This window comes from Somniosus microcephalus, chromosome 10 (assembly GCF_052327205.1).
Source record: "Somniosus microcephalus isolate GS21.2 chromosome 10, FLI_Smic_1.0, whole genome shotgun sequence".
NCBI lineage: Eukaryota > Metazoa > Chordata > Chondrichthyes > Squaliformes > Somniosidae > Somniosus > Somniosus microcephalus.
The window spans coordinates 175471858-175486046 of NC_140996.1; the positions used below are offsets into that span (position 1 = coordinate 175471858).

Consider the following 14189-nt stretch of genomic DNA (forward strand, 5'->3'; position numbering starts at 1 on the left):
TATGTATATAGTTAGGCATGCCAAACAAGGAAAACAGTTGGCAGAGGCATTTAATTACAACAGCACTGGTCACATCCGGACAGGGGATAACAAAAGGGAACAGAGAGTACTCGTCTATAATATTAAGAAAATAGACATTACGGTCGCTCGATGGAAGGGGACCTTTAAAATCGAGACTCAAACACTCAAATGGTCGAGTTGCTTTAATAAGATGAGCTGGCTCGGACAGCTTATAGAAGCGGGGTTTGCATTCAGCACAAACAAGACAGGTTCTGGTCATTGTCCGGACCTCTTCAATAGAGTAGGGTAGATTGTGGGACTTAACGAAGTGGTTCATTCTGGTAACCCCAGGGTGGCAGAGTGCATCGTGGAGACTTTGAAGCTTATCTATACCTAGACTAGCACATACTCCTCGTGACAAAGCATCCGATGGCTCATTGAATACTCCAGGCCTGTACTGAATATCATAGTACGATAGCAAAATACTGCAGATGTTGGAAATCCGAAATAACAACAGAAAATGCTGGAAAAACTCAGCAGGTCAGGCAACATCCGTGGAGAGAAATTTGAGTTGACGTTTCGGGTTGGACCCTTCTTCAAAACTGGAAAGGAAAGAAACTAGATCGAAGGCAGGGCTGCGATCAGATAAAAGAATAAAAGAAACAAAAGAAGTAAAAGAGATTAGAAGCTGGACGAGATGGTAATAGGCTGGGATTAGGTGTAAAGTGTACTGGCAGGGCAAAAGATAGCTGCCAGGTGTGAGAGAGAAACAAAAGGAAAGGGGGGGGGGGAAAAGGAGTGGAACAATTACAAGAGAAAATGAAATGGAGGCCGAGCTTATGATCTGAAATTGTTGAACTCGATATTGAGTCCGGAAGGCTGCAGACTGCCTAATCGGAAGATGAGGTGCTGTTCCTCGAGTTTACGTTGAGCTTCCGTGGAACAATACAAGAGGCCAAGGACGGTGAGGTCCGAGTGGGAATGGAGCGGTGAATTAAAATGACAGGCGACCGGAAGCTCGGGGTCACCCTTACGGACTGAGCGGAGGTGTTCCGCAAAGCGGTCACCCAATCTGCGTTTGGTCTCCCCAATGTAGAGGAGACCGCATCGTGAGCAGCGAATACAGTATACTAGATTGCGAGAAGTACAAGTAAATCGCTGTTTCACCTGGAAGGGGTGTTTGGGGCCCTGGACAGTGGGAAGGGGGGAGGTATAGGGGCAGGTGTTACATCTCCTCCGCTTGCACGGGAAGGTGCCAGGCGAAGGGGAAGGGCTGTTTGGGGTGATAGAGGAGTGGACTAGGGTGTCTCGGAGGGAGCGGTCCCTGCGGAATGCTGAAAGGGGAGGGGAGGGGAAGATGCGTTTGGTGGTGGGATCACTTTGGAGGTAGCGGAAATGCCGGAGGATGATCCGTTGAATGTGGAGGCTGGTGGGGTGAAAGGTGAGGACAAGGGGAACCCTATCGTGGTTCCGGGAGGGAGGGGCAGGGGTGAGGGCAGAAGTGCGGGAGATAGAACTGACACGGTCGAGGGCAGCGTCAACCACGGTAGAGGGGAATCCTCGGTTGCGGAAAAAGGAAGACATGTCGGAAGCACTGGTATGGAAGGTGGCGTCGTCGGAGCAGATACGGCGGAGGCGGAGAAACTGGGAGAATGGAATAGAGTCCTTACAGGAAGCGGGGTGGGAGGAAGTGTAATCCAGGTAGCTGTGGGAGTCAGTGGGCTTGTAGTGAATATTGGTCGATAACCTATCCCCAGAGATGGAGACGGAGAAGTCGAGGAAGGGAAGGGAAGAGTCCGAGATGGACCATGTGAAGGTGAGGGAAGGGTGGAAATTGGAGGCAAAGTGAATGAAATTGTCAAGTTCGGGGCGAGAGCAGGAAACGGCACCGATACAGTCATCAATGTATCGGAAAAAGAGGTGAGGGAGGGGACCCGAGTAGGACTGGAACAAAGATTGTTCCACATAGCCCACGAAAAGGCAGGCATAGCTAGGACCCATGCGGGTACCCATGGCAACACTTCTAATCTCTTTTACTTCTTTTGTTTCTTTTATTCTTTTGTCTGATCGCAGCCCTGCCTTCGATCTAGTTTCTTTCCTTTCCAGTTTTGAAGAAGGGTCCAACCCGAAACGTCAACTCAAATTTCTCTCCACGGATGTTGCCTGACCTGCTGAGTTTTTCCAGCATTTTCTGTTGTTATTTCTGAATATCATAGTCATATGTTGACAGTTCTATTCGCCATCTTAAAATCTTATCATTTTTGATCTTGCCTCTCTGCTTAGTATTGAACATAAAGGCAACAGATCGCTGGTCCGTAATAAGCGTAAAACGTTGGCCAGTGAGATAATGCCTCCAATACCTGACTGCTTCGATAATCGCCTGTGCCTCCTTTTCCACTGAAGAATGTCGAACTTCTGGTCCTTGCAATGTACGAGAGAAGAAAGCTACTGGTCTACCAGCTTGGTTAAGAGTTGCTGCCAACGCAAAATCAGATGCATCACTTTCCACTTGAAAAGGGATCTTCTCATCCACAGCACATACCACTGCCTTCTCAATGTCCCGTTTGATATTAAAGAAAGCCTCCTGAGCTTCCGCCGATAGCGGAAAAGACATCGACTTAATAAGAGGTCGGACTTTATCTGAGTAGCTAGCCACCCACTGGGCATAGTACGAGAAGAATCCCAGACACCTTCTTAAAGCTTTTACAGTGTGAGGTAAAGGTAATTCCTTAAGTGGGTGTAATCTTTCAGGATCTGGCCCGATTACCCCATTCTCCACAACGCAACCAAGAATACACAAATGTGTAGTATTGAAGGTACACTTGTTTTCGTTGTAGGTCAGGTTTAACCTCTTTGCAGTCTCTAGGAATTTCACGAGATTTTAATCATGCTCCTGTTGGTCGCGCCCACAGATAGTAACATTGTCCAGGTACGGGAATGTTGCTTCCAACGCGTATTCATCCACCATACGATCCATCTCCCGTTGGAAGACGGATACCCCATTCGTCACTCCAAAGGGCACCCTAAGGAATTGGTACAGGCGCCCATTAGCTTCGAAGGATGTATAAGGTCGGTCTTCTATTTTGATGGGGAGTTGATGGTAGGCAGACTTTAAATCAATGGTGGAGAACACGCGGTACTGAGCTATCTGGTTCACCATCTCAGAAATACGAGGCAAAGGATAGGCGTCTAATTGGGTATACAGGTTTATAGTCTGGCTATAATCGACCACAAGTCTTTTCTTTTCATTAGTTTTAACCACCACCACCTGGGCACGCCACGGGCTATTACTGTGTTCGATGATTCCCTCCCGTTGAAGCCTTTCCATTTCCTCTTTTATAAATGTTTTATCTTCTGAACTATACCGTCGACTCTTAGTCGCTATAGGTCTACAATTAGGAGCAAGGTTCACGAACAAAGAAGGCGGACTTACTTTTAAAGTAGAAAGGCTGCAGACTGAGTGGAGGCTGAGATCCACCATACTTAAGGGTAACGCTCTCATGCTGACACTGGAAGTCCAAGCCTAAAATTAAGTTCACACACAACTGAGGTAATATGAGGAGTTTAAAGTCCTTATACTCCGTATCCTTAACGGTCAATGTGACTTTACAATATCCAGTTACCTCCGAAGTAAGGGACTTGGACGCCATCACAATTTCACTTCGAGTAGGATACACCTTCAATGAACAGGAGTTAACAAGGTTGGGGTGTATAAAACTTTCAGTACTGCCACAGTCTATCAAACACCCAGTAGGACGACCATTAATCTTGATGGCCATCATAGATTTCGACAAGCAACACGGTATGGTCTGGTCAACCGTAGCCGAGGCTAGAGTAAAACAATAGGCGGCAGCAGAGAAGACATCGGGTACAGGATTACCCTTACACACTTTACTAAAATGTCCCCGTTTCTTACATTTAAAACAGGTAGCCTCTCTGGCTGGGCATCTTTGCCTGGGGTGTTTAGATTGGCCACAAAAATAACACTTAGACCCATGGGGTACAGCCGCAACAATAGGATTAAGTGGAGGCTCCATTGGTGTTATGGATGCCTCCATACTCGGAACACACGAGGCTGAGAGAGACGCATGGGCTGATGCATACACGTCTAAATTCTTCTGGGCTACATCTAACGATCGAGCAGTAGCGACGACCGTTTTAAAAACTAACGAGTCGTTCTCGAGGAGTCTCTGTCTAATATAATTAGATCGGAGGCCAGATATGAAAGAATCGCGGATGGCTTCTTCCTGATACACTATGGCAGAGACAGCCTTGTAGTTGCAATCCTTAGCCAAAGCCTTAAGGTCCTGCAGGAAATCGTCCTGGGATTCCTCGGGTAATTGCCTGTGAGTAGACAAAAGATACCTGGCGTATACTTCATTAACCGACTTAAGGTATTGGGCCTTAAGAGCTGTGAGGGCCTCTTCATATGTAGTAATATCTTCATATATAGAGTAAGTTTGATGACTTACCAAGTTGGTTAGAAGACCCAACTTGTTAACCGTCAGATCGATCGATGCGATGAAGTGTTCAAAACATCGAAGCCAATGCGTAAATTTCTTCGACGCATCTGCCGAATGGGGATCGATATCCAGACGCTCTGGTTTCAAAAATCGATCCATCTTCCAAAAGTTGTTACTTAATAAAATTGATGTGCCAAATAACTGCCTGAATCCAACAGGTTTAAGCTTAAAACTAAAGGCTTTTATTAAGTAAGAACATGGCATCGAGTTAACACAAGGCAGCCATCATTCATCACCGACCCAGCCCTTATGAGTAAGACTCACACCAATCCGGAGGATCCAGAGGGGCGGGGCTAGGGAGGAGCATTAGTGGTTACATCTGTAGAGCATTCCAGACATTAGCAAGTACAACAACAACAGACAATACAAATGCCAGAACACAGAGTTATTTCATCACAGAAGGTGGGCATTTATATATTTCAAGCTCTTTTTATTTTATGTACTTAGAAACTAATTTAAATCACAAGTTAACCTTGAAAGTGCTCATCCCAGCAGTTGCAGGTCCTGGTTTTAACTGATCGTAGTTCTAGCCTTTTTAAAAAAACAGGAGGCCTGATTTGAAGCCTCAGAGCCCGACGAGAATGGGGTGCAGGAGGTGTTAAAATATCGGCAATATGGCATTCGCCTTATCCACACCCCACACCACTTTAACAGGCGCGTTTTGGGCAGCTTCGGAGACCCTCGCCCCAGGCAGGTGAGGGCCTCATTAACATGCAAAAGTCAGGGTCTGATAACATCATGCAGACCCCAACGTTATTTTAACCCTGGGCTGTGCGACTCACGTGCAGTGCTGATCGTGTCCGGGGAAGCTCCACGGCCAAGAGGTCCAGGTAAGTAAAAAAAAAGTCACTTGCAAGAGGGGGGTTGATCAGACCAGGAGGGGGAGGGAGGGAGGGAAGGAAGGAGGGAGACGATCGAGAGGGAGGTCCATGTAGCAATCGGGATGGGGGGGTGGGCAAGCTCCTCCAGACCATACAAGGAATCCTTGGGCATCTCCTGCTCTGGGCTTCCGACCCCTCCCCCAAACGGGCCAATGGTGTCTGCACGGACTCATTTTGCTGCACCTGTCCTGTACTGTGTACTGTAGACAGCTGAAACAGCATAAATATGTTTGGACCAAGTTGTACAGAGCAAAAAAACAGCTACATCCATAAAAAAGCGCTGCAGTTAAAATTTCACATGAGCTCACAGCTTCCATCGTTCCCAAAATCTGTGTTAAACATAGAAAATACCTCCGTGTAAAAATAAATTCAAAGTTACTTTTAAAAGGAGTGCTTAGAAGCTATTGTATTTGGGGCCAAAAGTCCGCCAGGGGAGGAGATGTATAAGTGCCAGGATCCACCCACTCAGGGCCTCTGCTGCCAAAGTTAGCGATGTCAGGGGAAAGCTCTCTGAGGACCGATGATGTGGGAACTCCTGGCGTAGGAAGTCCCCATCACCAACCCAGGCCACTTTTATGCCACTGGCCTTGCATAGGCTGAATGGAAACATAATTGGGTCCTGACCTAAATTCCAGCCCTTCCGGTCCACACCCACCAGAGTTGCAGCGGGAGGGGACCAGAAGGGCTGGGGATTTTCGGCCCCTCCAGCTCTTTAGAGAAACAGTTTATGAACGCTTAGAAACATAGAAAAATAGGAGCAGGAGTAGGTCATTTGGCCCTTCGAGCCTGCTCCGCCATTCAATATAATCATGGCTGATCCTCTATCTCAATACCATATTCCCGCTCTCTCCCCATACCCCTCGACGCCTTTGCGTCTAGAAATCTATCTATCTCCATCTTAAATATATTCAGTGACTTGGCCTCCACAGCCTTCTGTGGTAGAGAATTCCACAGGTTCACCACCCTCTGAGTGAAGAAATTTCTCCTCATCTCAGTCCTAAATGTCCTACCCCATATCCTGAGACTGTGACCCTTTGTCCTAGACCCCCCTAGCCAGTGGAAACATCCTCCCTGCATCCAATCTGTCTAGCCCTGTCAGAATTTTATATGTTTCAATGAGATCCCCTCTCATTCTTCTAAACTCTAGTGAATACAGGCCTAGTCAACCCAATCTCTCCTCATACGACAGTCCTGCCATCCCAGGAATCAGTCTGGTGAACCTTTGCTGCACTCCCTCTATGGCAAGTGTATCCTTTCTTAGGTAAGGAGACCAAACTCTTCAGCCTGTAAGACCCACCCCAAGCAAGGAGGAAGTTCCATTTGACAAAACTACACATTTTTAATGCAGTGGATCCCATGTCGTCTTATTAGCACCCTGCCATGAGGGTATGCAGACTTAACATGAAGTCTAACCTCAGCCTAATCTGCTGCAGGGAAACCCAAAATGGAATGCATGCAAGCAGTTGAACGGATTTCAAACCAGTCTTGTTAATAGTTAAATGCAAATAGCTAGAATTATGTATCAAGTGTGCCTTACCTCGGCTTTCAGCAGCTTCCGTCAGGGCAGACAAGACGGTTGGCTTCAGATTTTCTGCTAGAAATCTTCCCTCCAGTCCTGGGAAAAGGGACCTATTGTAAAACATAAGAACATAAGAAATAGGAGCAGGAGTAGGCCAATCGGCCCCTCGAGCCTGCTCCACCATTCAATAAGGTCATGGCTGATCTGATCCTAACCTCAAATCTTCTATCACTCTCCATCCCACTCGAACCCATGTGATCTCCCGGGAGAGGCAAAAAACCAGATAAAAAACCCAATGTCCAATTTGGGAGAAAAAATCTGGGAAATTCCTCTCCGACCCATCTAGGCGATCGAAACTCTTCCAAGAGATCACTCTGTCCCTATATTATCTACAGTACTTACCTTCTGTAAAGGCGATCTCCACCGCAGCCAGGAACAGGAATAAAACCATCTCCTGAAATCTAACACAGAATTAGAACACAAGAAGTAGGAGCAGAACCAGGCTACATGGCCCCTGAGCCCGCTCCACTACCCACAGGGCCATGACCATTCCGAACCTAGACTCATGTCCAATTTCCTGCCCGCTCCCCGTAACCCTTAATTCCCTTTACTTCTAGGAAACTATCTATTTCTGTTTTAAATTTATTTAATGATGTAGCTTCCACAGCTTTCTGGGGCAGCAAATTCCACAAACCTACCACCCTCTGAGTGAAGAAGTTTCTCCTCATCTCAGTTTTGAAAGAGCAGCCCCTTATTTTAAGATTACGCCCCCTAGTTCTAGTTTCACCCATCATTGGGAACATCCTCACCGCATCCACCCGATCAAGCCCCTTCACAATCTTATATGTTTCAATAAGATCGCCTCTCATTCTTCTGAACTCCAATGAGTAGAGTCCCAATCTACTCAACCTCTCCTCATATGACCACCCCCTCATCCCCGGGATTAACCGAGTGAACCTTCTTTGTACTGACTCGAGAGCAAGTATGTCTTTTCTTAAGTATGGACACCAAAACTGTATGCAGTGTTCCAGGTGCGGTCTCACCAATACCTTGTATAACTGCAGCAATACCTCCCTGTTTTTATATTCTATCCCCCTAGCAATAAAAGCCAACATTCCATTGGCCTTCTTGATCACTTGCTGCACCTGCATACTAACTTTTTGAGTTTCGTGCACCAGGACCCCCAGATCCCTTTGTACTACAGTACTTTCCAGTTTCTTGCCATTAAGATAATAACTTGCTCTATGATTTTTCCTGCCAAAGTGCATAACCTCACACTTTCCAGTATTGTATTCCATCTGCCAAATCTCTGCCCACTTACTTAGCCTGTCTATGTCACTTTGCAGGTTTTTTTTGTCCTCCTCACTCACTACTTTCCCTCCCATCTTTGTATCATCTGCAAACTTTGATATGTTACATTCGGTCCCCTCCTCCAAATCGTTAGTATAGATTGTAAAGAGTCGGGGACCCAGCACTGACCCCTGCGGAACACCACTAGTTACTGATTGCTAGTCTGAGAATGAACCATTTATCCCAACTCTCTGCTTTCTGTTAGAGAGCCAATTCTCCACCCACGCCAGAATATTACCCCCAATCCCGTGATTTTTTATCTTGAGCAATAATCTTTTGTGTGGCACCTTGTCAAATGCCTTTTGGAAGTCTAAATACACTATGTCAACTGGTTCTCCTTTATCCACCCTGTATGTTACTTCCTCAAAGAACTCAAGCAAATTTGTCAAACATGACTTCCCCTTCATGAAACCATGCTGAGTTTGTCCAATTAAATTATGTTTATCCAAATGTCCCGTTACTGTCGCCTTAATAATGGACTCTAACATTTTACCAACCACAGATGTTAGGCTAACAGTTCTATAGTTTCCAGCCTTCTGCCTACTACTCTTTTTAAATAAGGGTGTTACATTAGCAGTTTTCCAATCTGCCGGGACCTTTGCTGAGTCCAGGGAGTTTTGGAAAATTATTACCAATGCATCCAGAATCCCTACCGCCACTTCCCTCAAGACCCTAGGATGTAAGCCATCAGGTCCAGGAGATTTATCCGGCTTAAGTCCCATTATTTTACCAAGTACCACTTCCTTAGTGATTTTAATCGTATTTAGCTCCTCTCCCCCTAGAGCCCCCTGTTTGTCCAGTGTTGGGATATTCTTAGTGTCCTCTACCGTAAAGACTGATACAAAATATTTGTTCAGCATTATTGCCATCTCCATGTTTCCCACCATTAATTTCCCATTCTCATCCTGTAAGGGACCAACATTTACTTTAGCCACCCTTTTCCTTTTTATATAACTATAGAAACTTTTGCTATCCGTTTTTATATTTTTTGCTAATTTACTTTCATAATCTATCTTCCCTTTCTGAATCAATCTTTTAGTTATTTTTTGCTGTCTTTTAAAGACTTCCCAATCTTCTATCCTCCCACTAGATTTGGCTACCTTATATGCCCTTGTTTTTAGTCGGATACTATCCTTAATTACTTTACTTAGCCACGGATGGCTATCTTTTCTTTTACACCCTTTTTTCCTCAGTGGAATATATTTTTTTTGGAAGTTGTAAAATAACTCCTTAAATGTACACCACTGATCATGTACCGTCTTACCCTTTAATCTATTTTCCCAATCCACTCTACTCAATTCCGCTCTCATACCTTCATAGTCTCCTTTATTCAAGCTCAGCACGCTTGTTTGAGATCCAACCTTCTCACCCTCTAATTGAATATGGAATTCAACCATGTTACGGTCACTCATTCCAAGGGGATCCTTTACTAGGACATTTTTAATTAATCCTGTCACATTACACAGGACCAAATCCAAGGTTGCTTGCCCCCTGGTCGGTTCAGTTACATACTGCTCAAGAAACCCATCCCTAATACACTCAATGAACTCATCCTCAAGGCTGCTCTGCCCAATTTGATTTGTCCAATTAATATGATAGTTAAAATCCCCCATAATTATAGATGTTCCCTTATTACAAGCCTCAACTATTTCCTGATTAATACTCCGTCCAACAGTGTTGCAACTGTTCGGAGGCCTATAGACTACGCCCACTAGTGTTTTTTTCCCCTTATTATTCCTTATCTCTACCCAAACTGTTTCACTAGCCTGCTCCTTTGACCCAATATCACTTCTCTGTATTATAGTGATTCCTTCCTTTATTAACATAGCCACCCCACCTCCCCTCCTGCCTGTCCTTCCTGATTGTTAAATAACCTGGTATGTTTAATTCCCAGTCATGGTCACCCTGCAGCCATGTTTCTGTAATGGCCACAAGATCATACCCATATGTAGTTATTTGTGCCGTTAACTCATTCATTTTGTTACGAATGCTACGTGCATTCAGATAAAGAACTTTCAAATATGTTTTGTGACACTTAGTTCCTGTTTTTCCCCCTTTTACTACTTTACCTTTTACTCCATACCTTCTGTCCCTTCCTGACATGTTCTGTTTTTTAATTTCCCCACTACTACCTAAGTCTATGACCTTCTCCGTTGTCATTTCTGTTATTTGCTCTCTAGAAACCTCCCCCCCACTAATTAGTTTAAAGCCCTCTCTACAGCCCTAGTTATATGATTCGCCAGGACTCTAGTCCCAGCACTGGCCAAGTGGAGTCCGTCCCAACGGAACAGCTCCCTCCTGTCCCAGTACGGGTGCCAGTGTCCCAAGAAGCAAAACCCATTTCTCCCACACCAGTCTTTGAGCCATGCATTTAACTCTCTAATTTTATTTATCCTAGCCAAATTCACTTGTGGCTCAGGTAATAACCCAGAGATTATTACCCTTGAGGTTCTGTTTTTTAATTTGACCCCTAGCTGCTCATACTCCTTTAACAGAACCTTCTTCCTTGTCCTATCTACGTCGTTTGTACCAACATGGACCACGACAACTGGATCCTCCCCTTCCCACTCCAAGTTTCTTTCCAGCCCAGAAGAGATGTCCTTAACCCTGGCACCGGGCAGGCAACACAGCCTTCGGGACTCCCGCTCTTGACTGCAGAGAACCCTATCTATCCCCCTAATGATACTATCCCCTACCACTACAACATTTCTTTTTACTCCCTCCACTTGAATGGCCCCCTGCACCACGGTGCTGTGGCCAGGTTGCTCATCCTCCCTGCAGTCCCCACTCCTGCCCTCACAGGGAGTAAGAACCTCAATCCTGCTTGACAAGAGCAAGGGCTGTGGTTCCTTCAACACTACATCCTGGATCCCTGTACCTTCCTCACTCGTAGTCACACCGTCCTGTCCCTGACCACGGACTACATCTGCAGTAATTAATTTCATAGGTGTGACCACCTCCTGAAACAGAGTCCAGGAACTTCTGCCCCTCCCTGATGTGTCGCAGTGACTGAAGCTCGGTCTCAAGCTCTTTAACATGGAGCTTGCGTTCCTCTAGCAGCAAACACTTATCACAAATGTAATCACCGTGAGCCTCAATGGGGTCCACCAGCTCCCACATTTCGCAACAGTGACACATCACCTGTTCACCCATATCTGTGTAATTAATTAAATTTCTTATTATTAGTTATGAAGACCCTCTGCCCCGATATAGATGATAATATTACACCACTATTTAATAGGACTTACCAACTTAAAGGTATAGAAGAGAAGGAAGAGAACCTACCAACCAGCTGATCACCAACCCCCCTTGTGGAAGCTGTCTGGGGGACCTGTCTGGTTGAATTGTCTCACTGCACCAGGTCCGCAGTGTTGGATTAGCCTGAGAGAGGGAAGCAAAACAGAGCAACAAGCACCCCCTCACCTCCCACTTGCCCAAACTCTGCCACTTACCAAACTCTACCACTTACCAAACTCTACTTACACTCAATGCGACCGCACTAAGCCCGCCCCTTTTTATACCCGGATTCTACTTCTGGTTTCAACTCCCCAACAGTTTAATTTACTCTAAAAAATTTAACTTACTTCAAATAATTCACTTTTTTACTCACTAAAATTCAGTAAATGCACTTAAAAGACTTTTTCTGCCACTTAGCAAAGTCTGCTTAAACTCAATGCGATTGAAAAGTTGAAGCTTAGCTTCATGCTTAAGCAAGCTGTTGTCACATGCTCTTTATAAGTGACTGACCTCTAAAATCAATGCCTTGCTTCACAGCCAAGAGGACCATGTATCTCACTGGAACCCTGAACTGTTTCAACACCTAACTGTTAGGAATAAAGTCAGGATGACTGAAAACAATCCAGCTTCCATTGTGGGGTCCTACAATAAGCTGGACTTCTTAAGGTTTCTTCTGGTGTTCTGAAACAGCAGTTATTTGGATAAAACATAGCTGAAAACATTGCTGTTGCTCTCATTTACCAGGTTATTATTCAGTATTCGATAAGCTTGAAGCAAGGCCAAATTCTTCTAGCAGTACAAACAGAAGAAATGACTTCAAAGGGGGAAGGAAAAGAGAAAGAGAGACAGCCAGAGAGACTATTGAAACGGATTTTAGCTACTGTAAAAATTGCATTAAAATGTTTAGATGCTACTAAAAATTTAGCAACATTTCTTTGTGACTATTTTCCATTAACAGTGAGGTCCTTTGATGGGCTACTCTGACCAAAGAGAAACATAGGACAAAATACAAACTCATAGGACTTGGTGACCATTCTGCAAAGCTAATAGGAGGGAAGTAACACAGGCCGTTGGATGAACTTAGGCTTGGACAGAAACTGAGCAATCTGTTTGGGTCCTGCAGGGAAAATGCTAAAATCTATTATTAGGGACATGGTAACAGGGCACTTAAAAAATCATAATGGCCTATAATTTGTGGTCAACGACGAAAAGGCCGCTGGCCCCAAAGAAAGCTTCCCACAAAGATCTCGATCTCTGTGGTGAAAAGTTTGGCTTTTCTGACGTTCAACTGAGATCAATGCAGTTTAGTGGGGACTGCCATAGCTGCTGTGACGTCAACAAGCTGTCTAAGCAGCCAATCACGATGCAGAATTCTCACCACCAGAGAACCAGGAAGTGAAGAAGTTGTTTTTATTCTGACTTTTTATAAATGTTAGCGAGAGCAAAACAAAGATTGGGGCTCTCACATGGGGAAAAGGAAAACCTGAAATAAAGATGAACAAACTTATTTTAAAAATATATATATTTCTTCAAGTTTCCTAAAAACTGTAATTTTTTATTTAAATGGATAAATTTGGCACTCTCAAATTAAAATGAGTTCTTTCGGGCCATAATGTTTGTTTAGCAATCAATACACTGTTAAAACCCCAGTTACACCTAACCCAACAAGGTCTAACTTTAATTAGTTATTTAACAGTAATATTACCGCGGAAAAGCCGAAGTTTTCATCAGTTTCACTGATTACCAGCTATTGTGGGGGGGGGCGGTGCCACAGCGCAGCCAGTGTCGGAGCAGTGAATGACTGACGGCAACTTCAGGATTTCCCTGCTGGGATGCACATATGCTAAATCCTGAAGTTGCGGTCAGTTTCAAAGGCGTACTAACACCAAACGTGGTTTGGTTCGCTGTTAATACCCACTGCAAATTCCGGGCCATTATGATTGGGCAGAGTCAACACTGATTTATGAAGGGGAAATCATGTTTGACAAATCTATTAAGCGTTTTTTGAGGTTGTAACCAATGTTCCCTCTAATTTTTTTTTTCATGCGCGGTCCCTTTAAATTGGCTGCACGGTATCTCATCCAGCCGCAACAGCTTGTGAGCAGCCTGTGCGTGACCTCCGGATTAGGGGAACGTTGGTTGCAACTAGCGGGGTAGATAAAGGGCAACCAGTGGATGTAGTGTATTTGCATTTTCAAAAAGCATTCAATAAGGTGTCACACAAGAGGTTATTACACAAAATAAGGGCTCATGAGATTGGGGGTAATATATTAACAAGGATTGAGAATTGGTTAATGGACAGAAAACAGAGAGTAGGAATAAACAGGTAATTTTCGGGTTGGCAAGCTGTAACTAGTGGGGTACCGCAAGGATCAGTGTTGGGTTTCAGCTATTTACAATCTGTATCAATGACTTAGATGAGGGGACGCATTTAATGTATCCAAATTTGCTGATGATACACAGCTAGGTGGGAAAATAAGCTGCGAGAAGGGTGCAAAGAGGCTGCAAAAGGATGTAGACAGGTTAAGTGAGTTTGCAAGAACATGGCAGATGTAATATAGAGCGGAGAGAGGCCAGAACTTCGGGTCCCCATGGCTGAGTACGCGCTGGGTACTCACGCGCATGCCCAATGAAAGTGCCGGTTTTGTGCATGCACTGCGCATGTGCGGGGAAACCGGA

At 44.9% G+C, this 14189-nt stretch overlaps 1 protein-coding gene across 2 annotated transcripts in view; it reads right to left on the bottom strand.

Moving 5' to 3' along the window:
* The window catches only part of sacs (sacsin molecular chaperone), a 159717-nt gene that overhangs the window by 66846 nt on the left and 78682 nt on the right, over positions 1-14189 (bottom strand). For both annotated transcript variants that reach the window (XM_085999194.1, XM_085999195.1), the window contains exon 9: positions 6942-7033. In XM_085999194.1, coding sequence (XP_085855320.1) covers positions 6942-7033 — 92 coding nt within the window. The remainder of the gene's footprint in view (positions 1-6941; positions 7034-14189) is intronic.